General features: G+C 37.1%; 3 protein-coding genes across 15 annotated transcripts in view; 1 reads left to right on the top strand and 2 right to left on the bottom strand.

The window, feature by feature from the left end:
• LOC146459453 (electrogenic aspartate/glutamate antiporter SLC25A13, mitochondrial-like) overlaps positions 1-26243 on the bottom strand; it is a 166984-nt gene that overhangs the window by 45217 nt on the left and 95524 nt on the right. The window lies entirely within an intron of this gene.
• LOC146459455 (D(1) dopamine receptor-like) overlaps positions 1-26243 on the bottom strand; it is a 73264-nt gene that overhangs the window by 4167 nt on the left and 42854 nt on the right. The window contains exon 1 of one of the 10 annotated variants that reach the window (XM_085089494.1): positions 18486-18666. The exons of 3 other annotated variants lie outside the window; for them this stretch is intronic. The gene's annotated coding sequence lies outside the window, so the exon portion shown is untranslated. Of the gene's footprint in view, positions 1-2830; positions 4404-6045; positions 6255-13324; positions 13662-14032; positions 14289-15035; positions 15450-18485; positions 18667-26243 lie in introns of those variants that run through there. 6 more of the 10 variants (XM_085089497.1, XM_085089500.1, XM_085089499.1 and 3 more) reach the window with 6 other exon arrangements.
• The window catches only part of LOC146459456 (uncharacterized), a 57680-nt gene that overhangs the window by 5877 nt on the left and 25560 nt on the right, over positions 1-26243 (top strand). For 2 of the 4 annotated variants that reach the window (XM_085089506.1, XM_085089505.1), the window contains exon 2: positions 4814-4876. In XM_085089506.1, coding sequence (XP_084945632.1) covers positions 4814-4876 — 63 coding nt within the window. Of the gene's footprint in view, positions 1-4813; positions 4877-9315; positions 11493-11856; positions 12350-26243 lie in introns of those variants that run through there. The other 2 variants (XR_014857907.1, XR_014857906.1) reach the window with 2 other exon arrangements.

Below are 26243 nucleotides of genomic sequence, written 5' to 3'. Positions count from 1 at the left end.
GGGTAATGATAAATGGTACATGGTGTTTGTCACATTAAACTAATTTCGCCGTTTGGGGCAAGTTAGCCCGCTAGTTTCACGGATCAAGTATATTCGCCCGGACGATTGTGTCGGCCTGTGATTTGAAGATAGCAAATAAAAGTCCTTCTTTCAAATTAAGACCTTTTGGTTGTTGTCCATTTTTGGTCTTTAATTACTGACTGAAAAATTCCGAATATAGGCCAATGACGTTTACAGGGTTTAGTCTTCGATCTCGGGGGGAGAGGTTAGTATTACAAAGAATTTTGCGTTTCAAACTGAGCTGGATTGACAATAAAAGACGCCTGAAAACATTAACGCAACAGCACAAAAACAGCTTAACAGAGCGAACCCTTACTTCGTGGGTTTGAATTATTGGCAGCTTATTGAGAAATGGATGTTTTGTAGAGGGTAGAAAGATTTTGCATGTCGTTCAAATTTTGTGCCTTTGTCATTTGTTTTCTAACATCCTCCGTGTAATCTTTGCTAACTATTGAGAATTAGCGACACGTTTTTTTTTTAGCCGGAAATGGATTCAAAGATTTAAATGTTCCTTGATCATTGGGTTTTTGCGTTGGAATATTTTAAAATGACTTGAGTTAATCTCACTCGTGAAGAGAATTCAAGTAATAAGATTGACCCATGTAATCGCTATCCAACCGTTTTTACCTTTCACATCCCGCTTCAGTTCTGCTTCTTCATGTGATGGTGTCGAAGTGGTATTGTTTTTGTGTCTTTTCAAGCTACTGTTTGCAGGTGTCATTTCAGTTTACTTAGTTAACACTATATTTTCACAGCCGTAGTTCTCACATTTAACATTTACACAATCTAATTGCCTTGAGGTGTTGTTTTCGAAATTTGCAACCTTTAATGCATCACACTCCGATTGTTATCGGTTTCCTCTACCTATAAAAACAAAGAAACATAGACTGGAATACATTTCTGCTTGTATCAGGTGTCCTGATACGGTCAATAAGAGATAGTTGAAAAGGACATTAACTTTGGATCAGCTGAATATTGATATCCGCGTTTTTGTTATCGGTTTTCGATGAACTGTTCATTGATAGTAGTTGCTTTGGTTTTCGATCGCTGAACTCTATAATTGACAAAAAAGCGGAAAACTCGTCTAAGATGTCAGTTTCTTTTCTGAGCTCCTTCCTCACCACTTGTCCCTTGTTTTCTTGAAATTTGCATTCTATGGATTCAATATTTTCATTTTGCGCAAACTAACACAGCTGTACACTGAAAAAAGTGAGACCAAACAAGGTAAACAGGCAGTCTTTTTTTTTTTTTTTCATTCAATTACATTCTGTATATCCGTTTTCAATCCATTGCTTTATTTGTTTTAGCTGTGTCAGTTGGCTGTTATGGTAGCATTTTAGATTGCGAATAGGATGCCGCTTACAAAAACGAATTGAACAAATATGAGAGCGTATTGCACTCGTCTTTAGTTTGTTCCCTGGTCGTGCATCACTACCTTGATCTGTCGCGTAAGAAACAATTTTGTCAGCTGAAGGTACAGCTGGACTAAACTCTTTTTCGTTCAAAACAGTAAACCCTTGATCTTAGATAATACGTCCAAGGAGAAACATTTGGCTCCACTTTCTTTTGTGCTGCAGTTGGATTTTTGTTGTTCCAGGATCAGTTTCGAAACACTATTGTTAATTGCTTATTTCTTAAAACCAGTTTTTTTTTTCCTCTTTCCGCACTGTATCGAACAGTGATTATCGAGCCTTTTCCTATTTAATGACAGCCAAATATATTCAGAAAAGAAGAAAAGCAATTTCCTTGTTATAATCTTTGGCAAGATTTTCGTATTGAATGAGTACTCTAGTGAAGTTGAAAGGACGTTTCGAGTCACTACAAATCGGATATTTCGGTTGCACATTTCTCAATGCTACTTAAAACCAGGTTTTTTTTACCTCCTTCTGCACTGTATCGAACAGTGATTGCCCAGCCTTTTTCTGTTTAATGAGAGCCAAACTCATGCAGAAAAGGAGAAAAGCAATTTCCTTTTTTGATCTTTGGTCTGATTTTCCAATTGAATATGAGTACTGAAGTTGAAAGGACATTTCGAGTCACTATAGAAATCGGATATTTCGTTTGCGCATCTCCCAATGCTTCTTAAAACCTTTTTTTTTTTCCTCTTTCCATACTGTATGGAACAGTGATTGTCGAGCCTTTTTCTATTTAATTAGAGTCAAACATATTCAGAAAAGGAGAAAAGTAATTTCCTTTTTTTAATCTTTGACAAGATTTTGGTATTGAATAAGTATTGAAGTTGAAAGGACATTTCGAGTCATTACAAATGAGATCTTTCGTTTGCGCATTTCCCAATGTACACATGTGTAATGGGCACAAAATAAGCGGGGGGCTCAAACAATTAGATGCGTGCTCTTTTGCAGGACTTATAAGAGAGCTTTCATAAACTGTCGGTTACCATGTTTAAAAATTAAACACTCCCAGATCTTGTGCAAATCGGGTGGCCTTACTTCACCGAAAGCCAGGTTTTGCGTGGAATTACATTCTGAAATAAATTAATCTACGATGGAGAATATCCTATAGCATTTAGCCACAAAGTGAATCGAGTTAAAACAACATTGTAAAAGAACAACAGTTTGCTGGAAAAAATAACATGATGCGCAGATGAAAAAAATATATTTGCAGTGAAAAATAGATTTAAGGTTTAAGATTTAAGCCGTCCCTCCAAAATGTTAGTTAATAGCTATTTCTAGTCGTATGGAGTTTGTTTCCAATGCCAGGTTGAAAAAAAAAAAATATAAAAAAAGAAAACATTTTTTAGAATATTTACCTTTTGATTTTAAGGGTCGATATGGAACTTTTTCACTCAAATTATCATTTCAACCGCAACATATAAGTGGATGTGATCATCTCAGCAATGTTTCCCTCGGCTGATGTGTTATATCAGATCTGAATATATATTTAATAAAGCTTTCTTTGTTTGTTTCGAGTGACAGCTACATTCATAGCCTCGTCATCTCGCCCGAGGCTTAACTCTTACACAAAAGAACCATACAACGGATCTGTGCGTATCATTTATGACAAAAGGATTTCCTCTATAGTGATTTTTCTCTTTGTCACGTGGAAATTAAACCCATGGCGGATATATAGCTTTAGGATGCGCGGAGACGCAACTTAAATTGCTACAGGACTATGGAATTACCTCGGATAACAAAGCGAATAATTGTGGTTAGGATGTGTCGCATTTGGTGGATTTGGTTTGTCGGTTTTCTCAAAGCTGCGGAACTTGCTAATTGCTTACGAATGATAAGCTTTTATACAAGTTTCAAATTATTAGGTTTTCATTTCGAGCTGTAAATTAAAAAAAGACTCGCGCCGTAATTTTCCCGCGTGGAAACTGTTGTGATGGTATAATGACAAGGATTACAACTATTCATCTGTACTAAGCTATTGAATCTCGTAAAGTATACAGGGTAGTGTTTTTATATCAAGTACCTTTTCAGCGTTGCTTTTTTTTAATTTCCACAAAACGCGTATGTTGCTCTTTTTTTTGAAATTTCAATTCTACTGACAGCCTGTCAAACCCATGTATTTCGTGATTATGTGATATAAAAATAATATATTTTGGCCTTTTTAAAATTAAACTGCGGCCAATAATGAGTGGGATATTAAAACCCCCACAGTGACTATTTCCAATGGGCGCGGTTAAAAATATATATTAAAACTCTAACTTGATTTCGAGGCTGACATGATAAACTTCTACATTTGGCGCCACTGAAACACACTTCCTTGTGTCGCCACCAAAGCAGTTCTTCAATGTTGTCGTTTGTCGTTTTTGTCCACCTATTTGCGTGCGCTGTTTGCGCTTAGCAACAACTCCCTGCGATAATTGTTTTTAATATTAAGGAAACTAATTATTGTTAATTTTCCTTAAATCATGCTATCTGATAGTTGTCACGTCTCTATCGAACATTTTCGGTAATTGAAAACCCGAACCTCACGTGAAACACAGTATTTAAAGAACTTTTCAGTTGTTATACACCTTGTCCGAGAAACTAATGCCAAAAAAGTGAAGTGAAGGGAAGGGAAGGGAAGTGTTGAAGATTGAAACAACGAACTGCATGTGATGTTGTCCTTTGTTGGCCACTGATCACAATTGTGAAGTCAGTGCCATGTCACTGACGCCCATCAAATCGTTTTGCTTTGTTTTGTATCACCCCGTACCATTTTTATTCGTTACGTGAGACGTGTCTTCCCGTTGCAGTTTCTAGTGCGACCTCTACTTTCATGTTCCGTATTTACATACAAAATGAAATGCTAAAATTAGTATAATTGGGCAAGGTGAAGATACATGATCAATCGATAGCACTGAACTATGACATTTTGGAACTGTTTTCAAGTATTGGCAGAATAAGTTGACTGTTAAACAATATATTCCTTTGAAAGCGTAAAATTTGCAGGTTTGTTTAATACTTTGAAAGGTTTCTACATGTGGTAATTTTAAACTGCTTCGTTTAAAGTATTCCACTTTTTTTTATTTCAAACTAAGCATGGTGGCTGAATTTCATGTGAGTTTTCTAGTTATCATCTTTGTTTATTTCGTGCCGTTTCAAGATTAGTTTTGATGTTTTACCGAATTTACAATGTTAAACCTAAAATTTCTCACAGGTTTCAAGCAGTTTCTTGTCTTTTTTTGTTTTTAGATAACTAGGTAACTCCCCAAGCTTAAAAAGTTCCTTCCTTGATACCGTTGTTTTAACAACGTCTCTCATTATGCATTTCTGTCATGAATCTCTTCCATTTTGTTTTCCAGTTTAGAAAGATGACCGCGCATGGAATATCCAAAATGATATCGTGCCTGGCACACATACAGCTGGTAAGTCACCGAGCTTGTTTTCTTAAGTGACTATTTCACGAGATCTTTTCTGTTATTCAAGCGACTAATGACAGACTGACCACTTTACTTAAATCGTTAACCACTTTGGTTAGTAACCAACAACAGAGTACACTATAGTTTGAGTTGAGAGAATTCGATGATTTAGCTTAAAAGCGTCGAAACAAGCTGATACGTTTACCATAAAAGAAAACTCGACTTATCTAATTTCTCAAGGCGTTTCCTGCGCCACCGAGGGCCGGGGACGATGATCGAGAGAGTCAATACTTCACTTGGCGCTGGCGATGTAAGTTTTTCTAACCGATGAGGAACTTATTGTCTCTGAACCCTAATATACATTTAAAAAAGTGTAAAAGTGGTTGGATGCTGATAATGAAACAAGCACAATTGTTCCGATTCTATAAATTATATTTCTTTTTAAAATTTCCCGTTAAATTATGTTGATCTAGTGCTATTAGTGATATTGATTCACTGTAAAGAGCTGAGGACACCGCATGCCGTGCATACAATTTTCTCCGTTACTGACACTGCTGTCAAGTCCTTGACATATACATTCTGGCCTTTTGTTTGTTTTAACGCGATTCGTATTTAATCCCATAATCGTGTTATAATGTTTCTTGTAATTTATGGCAAAAATGCTTAATCTTCGCTGGATCTGGGTCACTTTTTTGAACACTTTACCGCCAGACTTACGTCGGACAGCGTGCTTGCTGCTGCTTTAATTTACAATACATATCACAAGTTTTAGTTGTTGTTGTTGTTGTTTAACCTTTTCTCTTCTTTTTAAAATTATAATCCGTTGACAAACGTGTGGACGTAATCTTGAAAGATATCTCTGAAATGACGAGCAAAGATTGTTAGATGAAAGTGAATACAGAACGTGAGTATCAAAGATAACTCACTGCTTTGAAGTGCGACGCGATATAAAGCAAACCGCATCTCGATGTTCTCAAGGACGGCGAACAGAGTTAAAGAGTGGATCAAGATAAACCAAAAAGATTTGTAAATTACGTAGGAATCATTTAACGCCAACTTAGTGCTAAATGAAGCCAAAAATAACATAGTGAACTCAGAAGAGAGAAATTGAATGTCACCCGGGATCTCGAAGGCATGGCGTATTTCGCATCACTGAACAAAAAATTAAAACTTGCCTTAATCTAAGTTTCCTCCAAGACATTTAGCTTCCTTTCGCACTCAGCAGTTTTGGTTGGTTGTGGAGGATCTCCGTCGTTTGTATAGCAGGCACGTTTGCTTATAACGTTTGCGGGGAATTTACTATGTAAACACTTTGAATCGGTTCGTCTTGAAATGGCAGGAATCTTAAGATGTATTGCACACTTAAGAGGATATTGAATTTATGTACTAGACGGAGTCAGATTTGCATTTTGTTATTGTGTAATATCGTGGTCTTACTTCAATATACTTTAATTGGCGAGATAAAAATGCCACAATTGAATGTACTTTTGAGTTGTCGTTTCTTGACACCTGACCACCAATGTATGCATGCTAAGTGTTCTAAAGTTGTAATTGTCATGGGATTTTTATCTTTTGAAACACTTGCATTCATGAAGATTCGTTTTAAAAGCTTTTAGACAAGATGAGGAGACATCTTTTTCCTCGCACATTTTCAGTGTTTTCTCCACGAGTTCTTGAGAAAAAATATTTAGGAAATTTACGACACCCGTCGTGTGGGGGTCAGTTGACATGGTACATTGTACCACTGTTGTGAAGTGCATAACGATTAACACGAGTTTCATATAAATATTAGGACGTTTCTGTTCAGAACTTACTGGGAATCAATTTAATTCTATCACTTCCACAATTTAATGTGATTGCACGGATTCCGTGTTTTTCGAGAAGCATAATACTTTAATAACATGCAACCGGTTGACATAAAATTTAAATGAGCATAGCTGCAGATATTATGTGAATTAAAATGTGTAAAAAAACCGGTAACATGATTGTAGAGGGAATTGATTCGTTAGAAAGGATCCAAACTGTACCACTGATATCATATTCTGAAATTTCGATAAACAAAAAAACCTGCCCTACTTTCCTGAGGATTTTTTCATGGTTTTTTAACGAACCCTTGAAGCGTTACTATATAAAAGCCCAGTAAAACAACACTGTCTAAATTTCAAGAAGTCATGTTTTGGTGAATGATGACGAGAAATGCTTCTTGAAATACATTAAAATGTATAATTACAAATGAAACAATTTCTATGATTATAACACTTTCTAGTGATGTTTGCTGTATTTAAGGTTACCTTTCTCAATTCTGTAGGCTTTCTACCACGAACTGTGATAACTTGAAAGTTGTATAAGTTAGTATTAAAACCAAGAGGTTTGCTGCTCAATTACCCAAAGCGCACACAAGAAAAAGACAGCTGAATTTAGTTCTATTTCTAAGATGGAAGTTGACAACAGCTTGTTGTTATACATTGAAAATTCAATTAAAATGAAACAATAACTTTTTTTGTGAAGATCTTCGTGCTTCTTGCCTGCTTCACAGGAGGTGGTGCCGCTTACACGAAAAATCAAATTGAAGTTAAGGGAGCAACTGGGTAGCTAATTTTTCTATGGATCGTTGTGCTTCATGCTTGCTACACGACCGACAGAGGAAGTGGCCCAGATTGTTACCGGGATCTTGAGTGAATGGAACTGTTCAATATCATGAACCACAAGTATACCTGATTGACAAAAAATCCAAGTACTAGAACACCACTATACAATGCCAGTAGGTTGCTTCAGCTGCTAAGTTACAACTAGACTTCGCTGCGTCGGGAACTCAACGCGTGGATTTTACCGACCAAACGCCTTTTGCTGCGTCCTTATACGAATCTCCTTTTACCTCAGTACATGTTTAGAGCAACCAATCGGTATGCAGAAGGTCATAGGTTCGAATCCATTTAAGTCCTTGCCCATTTTCCTGGTGGCATCAGTGTTCGTGGAATGCTGAATGCTACATCGTTCTTATGTTGTGACCGTCGTTAAAATTTACCAACTTTCTTTACGAATTCACATGAAGTTAGGTAGCTTTCAGAGTTACTGTATACTCGAGGTTAACAGCGAAATGAATGGCATGATGCACACGCAGATACACGCGGAGGGTGAAACTGTAGTAGTGTTAATGAAGCGTTTATCTAATGGCGTTATGAGGTAAAGGTTTAGAAGAAATAGAAATAACGACGATTGAAATAACAGATGTAAGCTGGTGCGAGTGCATGGTTCCCACACAAATTAAGCCGAATGAATTAGAGCGGGATATAGCAAATATCATTAATATGTCAGGTTTTCGTGAGTAAAATTAAAACCATTATATGATTAAATTATAACTAGAAAGTTTTCTCAGTCGACATTTCTTTAGAGCTTTCTGTCAAGTTAAAAAAGTGATAGCTTGAGAGTTGACGGGCATTTACACGCCGAGAGGTGTACTTTAATTAACCAAATCGCATAAAATTAAGGCATCAGCTGAATAAAGTTGTATTTCCTACACCACAAGATGATGACAAAGGCTTAATGAAATGCACTGAAAATTTCATTAAAACTAGAACAATCATTTAGTGTTATTACCGCGTTTAAAAAAAAAAATTTCGAGGCCAGAATCACGCTATCAGAAAAATGCAACATCTCATGTTTTTCAGTGCAATATTTTCCGTTTTCTTGAAATACCTACAGTTCACAATGATTTTCAAGGTTTCTTTCACTCGTTTGCCTTTGATTTGATCACTTTTCTACCGAGCAAAATCTTCACTTCGAAGAATGAAGCGGAGTGAAGAATCACTATTCCTTATTTAAATGCTATTGTTTTGTTTGAAGTGACTATTCAAGGCTATTGTGATTATTCCAAAGTGATTGTAATAATCCTTTACTCCCCAGAAACCCAAGGTAATTTTATTCTGAACATTGATTGTGCTTAAAAAACCTTTGATTGCATTTTGAAAAGCCTCCAGTGTTCGGTTGTGTAGATATGGTGGTGATTATATTAAAAATTATTCGCGTAAAGCACAGCCAGCACTAGTCGATCTAGCTGAAAAAAATATATATATATTTAACGTGACCAAGTTTATCAGACCTTAACATGAATGTATGATTCAGCGTTTCTGACGCCCACGTATCGCTCTTAGCTTTCCCACACTAAACATTGCTTATCAATTAAGTCACGATTTTCTATATCTACATCTACAAGGATAATTTGCAACGGGATAAACCCACCACCGCAAATATAAAAGGAACAAAAAGAAACTAAACTAAGTAAATTACTGTTGTGATAAAAAAGAAGTAAGATGGATCTTGAATGCTTCAACGCTTGGTGGACTATTACTTCAGCCGGAAGTGAGTTCCACTCTGGTATAGTTCTTCCATAAAAACTGAAATTGTTTTTATGGACTTTTGTTTTTATGGTTTCTTTCCTTTTTTAGGCCTTTCAGTTAAAATACAAAACTGAGATCGAAACGAATTTCTGTGGTGGCCACAGCAAATAAAATGAAGTCCTTGAAGGTCAGCTATTTCGTCGTCACGATGTTGCTTAGAAGAGGTTCACCGTTTGCTGATTTTGAAAGCTAAACAATTTTGGAGCTGAAATTGTCGAACTGAACTCGAAACTACAGGGTGGACAAGATTGAGTTGTAAAATAACATGACCTAGACTTAAAGGAGTCTTTAGACCGTGAAATTCCACTAGCTTCAATTGCTTCGTGGTTACTCTACTCAATAACTAACGCTAATTCTATGCCTTTTTTCGTATCATGTATAACAATTAATATTCATTAAAAGCTTGAGCCTCTGTAAGAACAATTCACATTTCGATGTGTTACCGGAATTTTATTTTCCATTGTTGTATTTAACCAGGAATGTTGCCTCTATATTTGATGCAGAGTTATTGTTTTGCAAAATGGATTTTAACTGATTTTAGCTGCACAAAACAATACTGCTCCAATATATTAACAAACAAACTACGAGAAAACAACCATTTAAAAAAACTTTGAAGTAGTTTTCCGCAAATGTGGCGAGCTACGCTATGATACAAGAAACGTTGGATAATATTTAGCGATCACCGAAACGCTGGCCAGCTCATTGTAATAAGCATTTAGGGTGTATGAAAGTGAATGTATGAAATATCGTATATTTGTATGTCTTTAGCTATATTGTTACGGAATGCTTAGAGGCAGCATTAAGTAACGATACAGCTTTTATACTGTTTTGGAAAGTTTCAAAACTGAAAATTCTGCGTTACACCAAGTGTTTTGTTAAGATATAGACCGAAACTTACATTTCTGGAGAACATTGAATAAAATAAACGCCAACAGAGTGATTTTGTTACATACATCTCGGCATCATTAGATTGGCAAGCTGAGAAGAACAATGACTAAAGCGTAGATTTAAGACTACCGTTCAATATTTTGACAAGTTAACGTTTGGAAAATAATTAAAAAAAAAAAAAAATTTTAATCACTTGTGGTGAAGTGATCAGTCAATCAAACCGATTTGTCAAGTCATCTTGACAGATAGGCCCTTTATTTTCATAACAAACCGAAGTACATACACTTAAACAGCTTGAACGCAAGCGCTTGGTAATTACAGAAACATTCCAAGATATACGCTACTCAGGAGAACCAATCAACTAAACACGATTGAATTGAACTGAATATATATCGTTCAAGAAATCAAAATGTCTGAGTATTGTTGATTGCCTTAGCAAAAGTTATGAGATACCTTAGCTTCACAAGGAAAAGTCGAGTACAAACTTGAGCTTTCGCTCGACAAACGTCCACTACTAATGAAATTATTTGCAATTGTTTCTATAACTTTGTGTTTGGCTAACGTCTTGTTGAATTTTGACAAACGTTCACTGACACGTCAATTGCAAGTGGGCCAACACAAACGTCGTTTGAAAGTCTTGGTGAGAATAAACTTCTTAATTTCCACCAACAAGTTGCCAATCGATTTGCAAACTGTTGATGCTGCATTCCCACGGCAACGTGTACTTGCTAAAAGTTGGCACTCTTTTGTTTGCCGTGCTGTGAAAACGCTTTTAATTATCTTACTTACCCATTCAGACGCAGTATCGTTCTTCAAAGGAGAAACTTCGAAAAACAAAACACTGATTATATTAAAATTACTCAGCACTATTTCAAGATAAACAACATGATTAGTGGTCCTTTTAAAGCCGCTACAACAGATATTGTGCCTGTTCTGCTTCCGCTCGGTCAAGTGATTTATAACGCCCCTGCTAAATGTAAATTTGACTTGAAATTGCGAAATAAATGTCGACTTCAATCTTTCATTCCCGACGATATTTTGTAACATCATTCTCCAGAAGTTTTACGAGTTTCCGACAACTTTCTCACTACGAAAGTCAGAATTTAAACGCAACAAATAGTTAGAAAGTCGTTGTACAAGTTAATGGAAAATATAGGTTAGTTTCTTGTTGTCTTTAGTCTGTGTAATGAGCCACCACAAAACCGACAACAAAAAAGCCGTTTAACGTTTGTAAAATACCCGTAAAATTTCTCTTTATGCATAAGTTAGGGTAGACTAATATCATCGGTTTGGCATGCGTTGTTTCATGTACGAAGCAACGTTATTAGCATCATCGGTATCTGTCATTTACTGGATATTGGCGAGTGAAAAACTCGTCAGAACTTTTTGAATTAATCAAATCAGCGCAAGAATTAAGAACGTTTTCGGCGTTGACTCCGTGACTTTGATAAATCACTTCTTAAACGAACAAACAGTGACGGCAAAAGACAGATCAATTTTTCAAGAAAGGAAGCACTTGTCGGGAAAAAACGTTTAAAATGACCCTTACATGTTATGTAGAGAAAAATTGCCACTGTAAATTACTTCTTTCATTTTACGGTGAACGTTTGCACAAAGATTTGTCCGCATTCGAGGAAAATTCCCAAGCAATGTCAGCGAAATGTGTCTTTTAATTTATTATCTATCGTTTGTTTGTGCTAGGTATTCATGAAGCATGACGACAGCCAATTCAGTAAATTTCAGTGGTAACTGGAGTTATTAAAGAAACGTTCAAGGTTAACTTGCTACAATAACTTGAAACGGCGCGATCTTCATTGGAGCATATCGGCAATACAATACAATACCCTGAACAGTTTATTAATCTTCTGCTAGGAGCTTTATCTTGGTAATATTTGCTCAACTGCTTCACCAAGAATTTACATTCTTCTGTTAAAAATTCGAATGTGGTGCTCATGTTTATAAATAAAATTATCATCTTCTGACCTGTTGATCTCTAGAAAATGAAAATCTACAAGGTAAGCCGAATCGTGAAGACTGAAATATGAGACCCGCCTTTATGTGCCATTTTATAATATCGTTTCTTCGAAAAATTCACGAGTCGGTAACCGTTGACAGTGTTGTCCTAAGCGATTTCTAGTCATGTTATTAGAGTTGTCAAGGTTTTGATATTGTTATAATAAGCTAAGACTATACAACAAAAGGCTTACAGATGTAAATCCACTAATTAAATAAAGTAATAATTGAAGCTTATTTAGCATTGCATAAAATGAAGGTTATCAAAAGAGGTTATCAAAGACTGTCAACGCCAACGATGTTCTATATTTTACCCTCCAGACTTTCGACTTTACGTTTGTAGTTAAATAATGCTTTCTAAACGTAACGACTAATGTCAACAACTCTTTATTTTCATGTTTTCAAAGAGGTTATCAAAGACTGTCAACGCCAACAATGTTCTATATTTTACCCTCCAGACTTTCGACTTTACGTTTGTAGTTAAATGATGCTTTCTAAACGTAACGACTAATGTCAACAACTCTTTATTTTCATGTTAATACCCGTTGACTTATAATTCATCACATTTAGTTCGTCGGATATTTTGATATTTTCCGACTAATTTTAAATTCTAAATTTCAATTTCGATTTTAAGTTCGATGTAAATATATATTTTTTTTTTATAGTTTCTGCACATCACTTAATTTTAAATCGTGGAGCACCTGGAAACTAGCGAATAGATAAGTGTGTTTTTCCACGTTAAATAAAGTATGTATGTATCGGCTCTTTCCCTGCTTAAAAATAGAGCTTAAATCGCGGTTACAAAGGCGATTGTTCAAATCATTCAAAGAATATACTTCCTTCACTCCAGAAAAGCGGACTGATTGTCAATGAGGCGAACACAACTAAAAAAGTTCTTTTGAAGTCTTCTTCCAGCTATCAAATCAACCGCAATTTTCACCTTGCGACGTTTGCCACTGTATAAATGAAATCGATCTGCCACTTTATAGGACCCAAGCCTTTAATTAGTTGGGCTTTAAATCGATTTTAGTCGACTTAATTAACGATGAATAGAATCAGACAAAGCTTAAGACAAACCACGTCACAGTCTTCGTGTATTTAGCAACTCATTCACGAGTGTATATTAGTTGTCGCCTTATCATGACTTATCACTCACCATTTTAGTGAAGTGGTACTATGCGTTCTCGAGAACGTATCAGGTCCCTGTTTTGTCGATTTCTTGTCCGTCTTGAGCGGCGCGAAGCGTTCGCTCCTTTCATTTTCGAACGTCTTGGGTATTTCAAGTCTCAAACCAAAACGAAATGTAAACGAAACCGATTTTCGGTGGCTCTAAAACGCGACAAACAGCCTTATTAACGCCATTAGTCATCAAAGGAATGTTCTTATTGATTACAAAAGGAACAACAAGTGCAATATTGCATGATCGACACCTATCAGTGAGTGTTCTGGCCGCGGTTGTATCCTACTTCAGCATGAAATAACTTTGTTAAATCACAAATAAATGCCTGCACGACTCATACATGCCGCGGTTTTAAGATAACGTCAAAGCGCTGTATTTCACACCAGCCAAAAGCTGAATACGAAAGGATAAAATATTGTTGTTTCAAGACTAAGAATGCTCTCCATTTGCCAGAATTAGCTGGTCATGCAGACCGGCCAGTCTGTAATTCTGTTATTTTGAAGGGATGGTGCCGCAAAATCTTGAGAAATAATCCCTACGAAAATGGTACGCGCTATTTTGAAGAAATTCGAGGGACTAGGATGAAACTTATCCTTCAAATTGGTACATTCCGTTTACGAACTGACTTGTCTGGCATCCAGTTCTGACAAATGAAAAGCGCACCAAGAGATCACTGATACTTACGCCGTGATACACTGACAGACGCATTCAAAGTTCGCCATTGGGCTGGACCCCGCCTTACGAGCATGTGTCGCTGACGCTTAAAAACTGGTCGGTCTAAACACGGTGTTGTCAGTATCTGACTTATTGAAGAATGCACCACAGGTGTCACGTTGAGCCACTCAAGGCGGTCCACCTTTTGCTATTCTTTCTCTTGAAGCCTCTCAGTTTATTTTACGCGAGTTTGTATTTTGCCTCGCCGTCGTGTCTGTGTTTGTTTGGTGCATGAATCGCAAAACAAAGAGCTCGGCAAAGCGTAACTCTGCTATGGCAAGAGGCCCATTCTTTAGCTCTTCAAATAAACCATTAGGCATCTTCTGTTATCCTTCAGTAACTTTACAGTTGTTTTTCTATGCAAATGGCTTTATGACCGAAGGTATAGAAGCGATTACGGAAGACGTTTTGCCACCGGAAAGATATTTATAGAATTTACAATTGTATTGAAAATGCAAACGAATATCGTGTATGACTTTTCAATACAATTGAATGTGTTTTTTATAAACTTTGCACAGGTTTCGATCAGTAGCAACACATTCGAGCCTCTTTGTTCGCCTTGTTCTGGTCCAATTCTTCCGCGAAGTAAATAATAACAAGTATTACCGTGATATATTCGAGAACTGGAGTTTTTGCTAAGAAAAAACTGAGTGTAAACTAACCTGCTTGAACAGTTAGTTGTTTTAGAGTCGGTAGAGGATTCACCTGGTTTCTTATAATTCCTTCTATTTTCCGCTTAGGGCTTTTTGTTTTCGTCGGTTTCGCGTTTGCGATCGAGTGATCATCCGTTAATGCAGAAAACTAGTTTTGCCTTAAACGTTATTCAACGCACAGCCTTCATCAAGTGAGTGTTTAAAAAGCGTAATCATAATTGAGTTCCAATTACTTCTGTGTGTTTCGAACGCGAATACACAATACACAAAGCTTGCTGTGCGTGATTAAGTAACAAAGCATGGATTTGCATGTAACCTACCTATCGCTTACCTCTTTCTTGCTGTCGTTTACTGGTGAATCAAGAGAGTATGTGGCCTCTTATTGGCAAACTGGCTGCTCACAAATCTAATTTAAAAATCGGCTGATCGCATGTAATGACCTTGCATGCGCAACTCAACTGAATAGGGAGCAGATGGTGTGCATGTTCTTTCTACGCGGATGCTTGACAAAGATCCAAGCCCCGGGGCATATTATTCATTAGCCCCCCTCGAGATGAAAGCTCGCTTGCTTGCGGAAATTTCATTGGATAACGGCCGCTTCACCGAGCCACCTACAAGACATGCTCGCACTCTTTTGTTCAAAATCAGCGAGCTGGAAGTCACGTCTTGACAATTTCTTCTTTTTTCGTATTGCACTATTGCCCTATTCCTTAACTTTAGTCAACTTGGTGGTGCTGTAATCACTGCACTAGCAAGGCTTTCACTCAATTTCAAGTGGTGGCGTCGTAGGAAATGAGGTCCACTAATTATGATAATTATTAGTATAAATATACTCCACGTGACCCGAAGAAAAAAACGTTGAGGTCTCTCTTTATTCAATGTCTATACATTGATAAACTATAAGACGACCAGCATTACTGAAAGCTAATTGAATATCTAAAAATGATTTTTTTAAGGTATTACTGAACACTTACGTTCAGTATCGTTAATGTTAAAAAATAGGTATGATGGAGGTTTTCTCTGAGGAATTAAAAAATTGGAAGCGTATATATGTAATTACTAAAAGCTGGACGCGAAGACTGGTAGTAATTAAGATGCATAATGGATTATATTTGACGTGCTTGGGTTAACTGAAGCATAACTGAACAGTGACTAAACCGGCTCAGATGCACTTGACTAAGAACGTAAAATGGGACTGGGTTGAAGGTTTCAACAATGGCCACTAAACTGCAAACTATTTAGCTCTCGCGATTTTTCCAAGAAACTATCAAAGATAGTCCTTCAGTTTACATATCAGGCTGTTCTTTTATTTTTTAATTTTTTAGTGCTACCAACAGATGTCCGTACTGAGTCCTATAATGTTCGACTTGCAAATTCGATTTTTCTAGATTTGTACAATGATTTCTGTTGTTTTATAACTCAAGCGCGAGCAGCAAAATCTGGTCAATTAATATCATTTGGTGTTAAGTAATATGGATTCAATATTTTTTCTTTTTAACTGGAGTATTTTTTCAGTAATTATCGAAAAATATACTGAATAAGTTAATGACTATCGCAGTTATGCACGCAACTGAAGTGGTTTCGAAAAGAAAGCCTGAAAAAAAAAATCTGGCTTGAACGGGATATATACTGTTCTCGATGTGCTGTAGAACTAATTTCAACATAGTAATTTTTGTCGCGTATTCGGTTTTCTTATTTTAGTAGAGTAACGTTTAGTGATCAATGGTCGTCAATTACAGCATATTTTTTTGTTTTGCGAGTTGAATTTTGTTTCTCTGTATGTTTGCCCCACGAATCAGTGTGCCTTTTGCCTTTTATCATCTGTGGTGAGTACACAATGTATATAGTGTTTTGAACTTAATCCATGTCATGATATTGTGCGCATGTTAGATTGACTGGAACCTACACAACCAACTTAGTTACGTAAATGAGCGAGCAGAAGTTTGTTTCGCCTTGAAAAGCCGTAAGGTGCAATATTACGTGACATTGAAAGGAAATGTGATGTATTAATCAGTAATGACACAGGCAAATTCTTTTCCGAGTTTGCCTGTGATTACTAAATAATACATCATTCCCATTATGACCTTTTGGCCCAAAAGTGGGCGAGCTTACGTACAGTCTTGGTTAGGAAGCTTCAAACAATTTAAATTTTATCCCTGTAGTACTGTTTCTACCATTGAAATATTCTATGTCATCGCTGAACGAAGAAGCAGTGGAGTCCATAGCATTGATCTTTGTATCAGCTAATTGAAAGTATTTGATTAACCTATGAAAACAAATTCCTCAGGAGCCTAGCTGCCGGAAGCAGTGAGAGGCAGCTGTATTGCCAAGCTACCTATTCTGGTGATTTAAGGTCGCGTTCGATTGACCGTATGTTCTGGAATAAGAACAAGCGGAAGGGCTGTTAGATTTTTATCTTTTGATAAATTTGGAAAGATGTTTGTGATAATTTCAAAGCCATTGTGCATTCCTTGTTACTTCAAAACCCTCACGATGGATTGCTAAGTATTTACTGCTTATGCTCTATTCCGGAATAGGGCATATCGCTCTCGGGAACGAGGGCGACCTTGCCTAATCTCACCCACAGCATTAAAGAGAGGGCCAGCACGAGAGCGAGGCTGTTTTGAAGCTGATGAGAAAAAGAGGATGGAATGAAAAAAAAAAAAAAAAAAAAACCGGTTTATTTTGCAGGTAAAATTATTGTCTTCAAAGTCCTATATTATCCATACCGGTTGCCTAAAAAAAGATCGCGTTCATTGTTATTGGATGTACATCATATTGGACTGCAGCTTGGTATCATATCCGTTAATTTACAGGCGTTTGACATGAAATCGTTCCCAACTGATCTGGTGGTTTACGATGATGATGATTAATTTATGTCAATTGAGGACATTATGAAAACAATGGCATTTTCCCTGTATCCAGAATGAGACGAAATAATTGAAACTTGGCGGGAAGTGTAAACGTTGTGAAAACCGAGCGCTCGTTTTGTCACGCAGTCTGTAATGCCTTCACATCACGTGCAAACCTTGAGCCAGGGGAGATAAATATAAAAACATCTGCCCAGCTACTAAAATGTTATTAGTAGGACGAATGATTTTTAATGTTCAGATTGTTAACAAAAGTCCTAACGAAGGAAATGTAACGGATTTCATATTATGCCTTTTGTTTTTGTAGCGGAACAAGAAACACATTTTTAAATAGTTCGTGATCTTGCCTACCTGATCGCATTCATGCGTGCTTGCCAATCTGTGTTCCTTATGTCATAATAAAAAGAAGCACTTGATGCACTGAGCTAGGTGAATAGTTATTTGCTAATGCCGGAAAAAATGAAGTTTTTGACCGCACCAAGGAAACCAACATTGAAATCTGTCAAATAAAGTTTTTCGTTACGTGACGACTTTTGGACTAGAAGTTTTAAATATGGCATTTTAGTTTGCGTAAAATGGTGCGCTGTTCCTTCGCTCGGAAAAGAGGCTCGGATACTTAAATTGAATTTGACTGTTCTCCCGAATAAATCAGTCTGCTACAAATTTGAGCTTAATTCTGTACTTGGCATACTTTTCACTTCACTCTAAAATGGAACTTAATATAGTTAACGGCCGAAAGAAGAAAGGAATTTTTTGCTCACAATATTTGCCAGATTTACACGCAAACTAAGTACCGCTATAATTTTGTTTTGACCTTTAGTCCAATCCGTTTTGTCTGGTGTTCATTCTAATGTTAACTTAACTAAGTCACGCTGAAAATTCAAAGGAAAAAAAACTTACCAAAATTGGATCCTCTCACACCATGTATTTCAATACTCGTTTCTCCAAAGAAGATAGGTAGTTCTGGTGTATTTTCATAACATAACTCCAGCGCTCGATAATTTGTTCATTGCTCAAATCTCCGAAAATCTAATCGCAACAAGACTTGTCAAAACGATCACTTTCTTTTTCTATCACAATTTGCGTGCGTCACAACAATCGGTCGCCGATCATTTCCGCCGCCCCTTCTGACGTCACGCCCGCGTCACGCTCGGCAGGTGCGATGCAAATGGTTAAGACTGAGTGGTTTATTTTCCTTTTCTTGCGGAGTACTTCAATATCTCCCTCACCTTTTCGAGTTTCGTAGCCATCGCGTTCCGCTAAACGTTTTTGCCGTGCGTTTACGCATGCAAAGTTCTGCGTCTTTTCAAAAAGGCGTCTAGATTGATACAATCCATTTTTCGTTTTTTGATAACACAACAGTGGGTTTCGGTTTCTGAGATCACGTAATGCATAGAGCAGCTCACGGATTTTTCCAGCAAGACAGAGTTTTAAAGTCGGTATTGCTGTTACCTATGACCGTCGATATATTGACGTTAGGGTTCAAAGGTTTACAGTTTGTGAAATAAAAGTGTCAAGATTTCTTGTAAATACCTGCATACGTGACTATAGACACTTGCCGACTTCAGCGTGCCCTCGGATTAACTAAGCGTTGAACTGTACTTGTCAGACTCGAGTCTTGAACACGTATTTAGCCATATGGAGTTCTAACATACAGGTAGGCTTGTCTTTCGTCTTTGACGTTAATTTTCTTGAATCCGGCTTCAGTCTTCGCTTGCAACATTCAGTGTATGTGTGATACAAAAGATTCTCATGGCCCACACAAACTTATAAATTTGGTGTTGACAGCCTCTTCTAAGTAGAAATCTAAACCCAATGATTACATCTCCGCAATGTTATTTTATTATTTAGAGGTGATAATCTTTTCAGTTGCCCCTTGAGGATAAAACATAAAGATAAGCGTGACAAAAAAAAAAAATACATGCACTCGTTCTTGAAAATGTAGTTTTGTTAGCGTGAGAAATCTCGCACCTATGTATTTACCTTTAAAAATTAAGTACGGGATAGCAGTGTTGTTGCTCTACGTAACAATCTTAATGGCTTAGAACAATTATGAAAACACTTAATGAAATAATGAGAATTAACGAAAGATAACGAAGAAAAGGACACGTCTCTCGGGGGTTAGGGAAAAATTTGGAAGCGATCCTTTTAAAAATTTATCTACAGCAACATGGCATGACCGATCTTCACAGTTGCCTTTTTTCTTTATCAGCGGGAAGACTTTTAAATTTTCCAGTGTTCAATACAGGGTTTTGTGAAGAAACCAAAATTCATGGCAAACTTAATTGAATTTACGTCACGAATACATGTAAATGACAGCACTTTTTGTTATTTTATTATTTAGAGGTGATAATCTTTTCAGTTGCCCCTTGAGGATAAAACATAAAGATAAGCGTGACAAAAAAAAAAAATACATGCACTCGTTCTTGAAAATGTAGTTTTGTTAGCGTGAGAAATCTCGCACCTATGTATTTACCTTTAAAAATTAAGTACGGGATAGCAGTGTTGTTGCTCTACGTAACAATCTTAATGGCTTAGAACAATTATGAAAACACTTAATGAAATAATGAGAATTAACGAAAGATAACGAAGAAAAGGACACGTCTCTCGGGGGTTAGGGAAAAATTTGGAAGCGATCCTTTTAAAAATTTATCTACAGCAACATGGCATGACCGATCTTCACAGTTGCCTTTTTTCTTTATCAGCGGGAAGACTTTTAAATTTTCCAGTGTTCAATACAGGGTTTTGTGAAGAAACCAAAATTCATGGCAAACTTAATTGAATTTACGTCACGAATACATGTAAATGACAGCACTTTTTGTGCTTATCTACAAGAAAAACGTTTTGTGAGCGGTAAAGCTCTGATTATGAGATTGGCCACTGTGTGGTCTTCCGGAAACAATTTCCGTGAGTTTGTTTGGAATTTATGAAATAGTCGCTAGATTTATTTTCGGTGCACAAATCCTCCCAAACGTCACGTCTTCAGTTTCAAGTGGCCTTCACGTCATTTCTAGATATCCGCCTTGAAGGCCGTCGAAGCCAGCTGCAAGTTATCCGCCAGCCGTGTTGGTTGGTATGAAACATCCTCCAGTGAAACTAAATTGTACCCTTTTTTGACTTATGAAGAGAAAAATCCCGAATATTTGAAAGGCAAAGAAGGTCAAAGCTGGTCTGACACAGTCGAAAAGATAGTAAAAATTAAATATTGCAATGTTATTTCTTTCTTGGTGAAAGGCCAACCAATTTTAATTATTAAAATTCCATGGAATACCGGCGATATAATTCGCTCAGGAAACTCCTTTGTTGGTCACGTGGCTATTATTTAGTAGTGAAGAGAGTGATGAAATCATCTTTGTTCAATTTATTTTATTTTAAAGCGTTTAAAACAAGCTGTTGCCTTAGACGAGTGTACTTTTACGCTTTTTCCTGCAGCGAAACATCGAGTCGTGCATCGTAGACTGTTTGTAGTTTCTGTAAATGTTTACAAATACTGAAAGTTATCAAGAAAAATACTTTGGTGTTGTCCAATAAAGCTTTTTGTTCCATGTAATCAGATTTCATGAAATTCGCTCCAAACATCTTCAGGTTGTACAAATTGAAATACGAGTCAACAAATACTTTCTTTTACCACTTGCGTTCAAGCGTTATACAGTATTTAAGATGAGACAAGGAGATGAAACTATCCCGATGTTCAATTTGCCTTAAGGCTTCAATACCGGTAAAACTGTTTTCACTTTTATTTATAAAAATGTTTTCTCTAAACTTAATTGGCTCAATAAATGTGTTTGTTTCAGGATATGAAATGGACATTGATATTGCACTGCCTAAAGTTTTAAAGTTCACTTTTGTGCGTTCTGTTCATTTTAGCTGTATTAAAAGTCTGAGAAAAGCTTTTATTGTCTGTGTTCAGGTCCAGTGTCGGTAATTGTTTTTACAATAACCGGCAAATTTGTCGCGCGCTTATTGGCTAATTGTTATCGTCAATGAGAGTACGTGCGTTAGTTGAGGCCATCAGCAAAACGTTTGCCAAACTTTTTTTAGCACTGTGTTCTTGATTTGGCGAGAATTTAACCATAAAACTAGAAGTTTGCGTAATAACAACAGAATCGTCGAAAATACTTCGGCGAAACAAAAAGCAAAGAGCTAAAATGGCGATTCTTGAGCAGAGAAGTGTGGATGTTGTTGAGGTTTGACCTGCAAATCGGCGGTTTACTGAGACCAATGAAATGACTGCAGCTGAAACTGAAAAGCGTTCTTGTAGATTGTTTTAACAGAAAAATATCAGTCAACTGAAATAAAGGTTACTTTTCCCAATTCATCACTGAATTGTTATCCTTTGAGTTTCTGAGCTTATGATTGTGACTGCTGAATGGTGGATTACTCCTTTTCTTCCTCGTCTTCGGCTCCTGGGCCTGCGGCAACTCATGTTATACCGAAATGTAGTCATCAACAAGACGCCATTTGCATAGAAAAAATTGACGTGACTATTGCCCGTTTTTGCGTTTTCGTCCCAGTAATATTTGAGCAATTTCTTTCGTCCATTTTGTACAACAATAATTTTTTTTCATGAGGACTGAGGCGTTATACAGTGAACGACTTCAAGTTGTAGACAGCCAGCGCAACAAACGTTGTCAGTGACCAGGACATGTTATCAGTTACGCTTCAACATGGTTAAGAGTTGTCAGAAACAGTACTGATGAAGCTAATTTGTTACAGCTTACGTCCGAAAGAAGAAAGAATTTTCTGGCTTGCTCACAATATTTGCCCAATTTCACGCAAACTAAATACCGCTATAATTTGTTTTGGTCTTATATTATAAGCCCAATCAATCTTGACTGGTGTTCTTTCTAATGCAAACTTAACCAAGTCATGCTGAAAATTCCAAGAAAAAAAACTTACCGAAATTGGAGCCTCTCGCACCATGTAGTTTTGTCCGTTTTTGCGTTTGCGTCCCAATAATATTTGAACAATTTCTTTGGTCCATTTTGTACAACATAATAATTTCATTTCATGGCGACCGAAGAGTTATACCGATTTGTGTGTATTGTTGCAACCCCTGTCTACTGATGTTCGTAAAATCTATTCCAGTCAACTGAGATGTAATCGTGATTCAATAACCCTGTATTGAAATAAAACATAGATTAAGACACGCTTTTTGTTATGAAAGTCGTTCAAGATGCCATGTCTTAGTAAAGAGCCAAGATCTGACTTACGTGTAAAGAAATGTTCTAAGTTTACCCTTAAGAAATCAGTGCGTTTGTTGCTGAATATCATTTTATGCATGTTATCACCTAAACGTCTGAAAACGCAAATTCACTAGCGTTTATAATTATACTAACTTATAACGCCATGAAATTAAAGGATAAAAGTGCTTTTGGAAACCAAATTTTCTCCGTTTTTCCTTTGAAAACACCGTTGTCGTTGGAAATCAGCTAATGCATCTTATCACCTACAGAAAAGTCTGAAAACGCAAACGAGTAAGCATTTATATTTGTTACGTAACAGATAACAAACACCACTTTACATAACAGATGCTGCTCTATTTGCCGGATATTCAACCGAAAAAAAAAAAAAAAAACAGTGGCAAATGCATTCTTCGTCACTTGATCTTAAAGCGATACTTGTGACAAAATAACCCAGGCCAATATTTATATTGCCACATTTACGGCGTAATCAGTGAATACATTTTCTACTCTTAAAGCTTGTTTACACTAGCGATTTTGTCGCACTTTTGCAGCGCTCGCCGGAGTTTGTGATGAAAATCACAACTTTTAACTAGCGTTGATTTCAGTGTAATTTTGGGGTGTGATTCGGGTGCAATATGTACTGCAATTCCGCCAAAATCACCGCTACGCTACTTGAAGTTTCAATGAAATCTCTGCAATATCGCGGCGCGAAATCGCACTGTAATCCACACTAGAACTCTACACTTGAGATTTTTTTCGTAAGCTCGAGCGTGCGACGACATTGAAGTTGCATTAAAAAGTGTGACGAAAATCGCACAAAAAATTGCATGTGTAAACGGGCTTTTAAGCTATCTGCGATTTTTTACGTGGATAGAGAATGGTTACCTTCTAACTGCTTGATGCGGATCTGCGGGATCGAGTGAAAATCGCTAACAGCTGAATGTTGCTCGCGATTCTGATGCTAATGTTGCCTGCGATCCATTTCTTTTTTAGTAAAGCATCTTTTAACCAGTACTTCTAATGCCATAATCTGGTGTCCACCGCAAATTAAATGTCTTTTCACCTCGATGGTTTTGAAGGAACCACTTTAAAACCGCTCGATATTTAGTTAGTGGAAAACACACGGTTGGTCTCTCCAAAACATTGCCACCATTGATCTGCTTAAGACGCTTGAATTAAAGCCAGGTGCATAAAGCAAGATAATACAACGTAAAAGTGAACCATTCCGGCTTACGGAGTACCTTTGGTAGCCTTGGTACTAAATTACATTGCCAATGAACGCTTTAAAAGGACAAAGGGCCAGAGTTTATAAAGCTTTCCCGCAATGCAACATTAATGATTTGTCTTTATATCGACTAATGCCTCCTCTTTAGAGCGGTAACGAACAATCGTATCTAACAAACAAAGACACGCTACTAAAAAAAAGGAAGTTTTATGCGCAAATGTCTTTTATGCGCTACAATTGCTTTAAATGTTAAAACGTTTTAAGGGTTAATTACTTTTTCTTTGAAGTAATTTTCTAATGAAGAACATTAATGTAATTGATGGATGTTTTTAAGGACAGTGCCTCCTAATGTCGAGGTATTTTTGCGTCGTTTATGACTATGAGGGAATAACAGATCTTAGTAAGGGATATTGGAATCCAAAAAGAAAAAAGTCGGGTAACTAGGCATTTTTCAGAGATATTTAACCAACAATAATTCTAAAAAACTTTTAAGTACAAAACAATGTAGGAATTTTTTCCAAATTGAAGCTTAATTATCTCTGAAAAATGCGTGGCTACCACTAATTTCTTTTTCGATTTCAACAACCCTTGCAAAGATCTCTTTTCCTGCAATAGTCATAAACCGCGCAAAAATACCATAGTTTTAGTAGGATCCATTCAAAAGACATCTGTCTCTCGGACCACACCAAGATGCGCAGAACGTTTGCGCATTAGCAAAGGGAGGCACCTTCCCTCTAAAATTTGAGTACAGTGGAACCTCGATTTTATGATATGGCAAGGGGAGAGCAAAATCATATCGTTAAATCGGGATATCGTTGTAAAAGAACTCCCGATTTATAAATAACTTTAGCCGGGACACAGAATGTTGATCGTTAAATCGGGAATATCGTTAGATCAACGATCGTAAAATCGGGGTTCCACTGTACTAAGTTGAACTCGTTCTAATAAAACATGTACGGTTGTAAAAATTATATCTTCAGAGGGCCATGCAGAAAAGATACATCAGTGTAATGCATATTTTACATTCAGATTTTCAACAACTGCATGAAATAAAAAGCAAAAGTTGGCCCAAAGAACACGTCTTGACATTGGTCAACTGAAAGTTGGATAATGAGTTCTATGTGCTCGATTTGCTGCAATTAAGGGGATTTTCAGTTTGATATCGAAAGTAATTTGGTGTTTGCTTTGGTGTTCCTTACTTTGTTCTTTGATTGATTGGAAGTAAAACGAAAACCAATCGCGCTTGATGCCACCGAGTCGAGTAGGTTTCGCCTGATTGGTTCATTGTGTTGCTTACTGTTAAGGCGATTACCCTGGTTTCATTTTACGACACTCGGTTCAGAAAATGGCTCTAATTATCAGCGATGCAACTCGTGTTAAAAGCCTACTTATTTTAACATTTTAACAATGTCTTTTCTGAAGCCATTCTGTACAATTGTTTCGTGTCGTTACACAGCAGCTGCGTGTGATTCCTAGCCTGCGAGCAAGCTCTCTTGGAGGTGGGGGGTGGGAGGGACAAAGAGGAGAGAGCTTGCAACGATGTCTCAGGAATTTGAATGCCGCCCCCAATACTCCCCGCGGCTCCCTGCTGTCCTAGCTGTCAGAATTTGGCCAATCAGCGCAAACCAGAAACGATAGCAAACGTAAACAAACATGTGAAAGGTACAATGTTATCAGATACACTTCGAAAGACAGGAATCCTTGCTGACAAAAACTATAGTTTCTCTGATCGAGTATGCCTACCGAGTGCCACAAAAATCAGAAAATTAAGTGAAGGATTTTACTTAATTGTGAGCACATTAAAAGCCGATTGACCAAAAGGTCGAGGTCACAAATGTCGTCCCAAGGGTCAAGCGAATCTTGCCGACTGCAGTGTCAACGCCAGAAAACTACTGGACATAAAAAATGTAGAAAACTTGACACGGTCCGGCCAGGGAAAAAAGAAGCAGTGCAAGGAAATCGGAAGGATCTCAATTTTGCAGCCGGGTCTCCGAGAACGAGGACGCAATTCTCAATATCGACAGTGTGGTTTCATTGGAACACTCAACTCGTGTGAAATTTGTGATGTTGCGAACGAGTAGCAAAGCAGACGTGTGAGTGCCAGATCAAAAAGGAAATCATTGCGCTTCTAAAGAACGTTGCCCTAAAAAACTGGCAGTTCGCTGCGAACGCCGTACCGAACTACTCGGAATTGAGTAAGCTGAAAGATGTTCATATTTTTTTCGGCTGAGCTAAACACCAAACAAA

Source organism: Pavona decussata, unplaced genomic scaffold (assembly GCF_977016875.1).
Source record: "Pavona decussata unplaced genomic scaffold, jaPavDecu1.1 SCAFFOLD_219, whole genome shotgun sequence".
NCBI classification, from domain to species: Eukaryota; Metazoa; Cnidaria; class Anthozoa; order Scleractinia; family Agariciidae; genus Pavona; species Pavona decussata.
The sequence above is the reverse complement of the archived record's forward strand: the minus strand, read 5'-3'. Positions and strand labels throughout refer to the sequence as shown.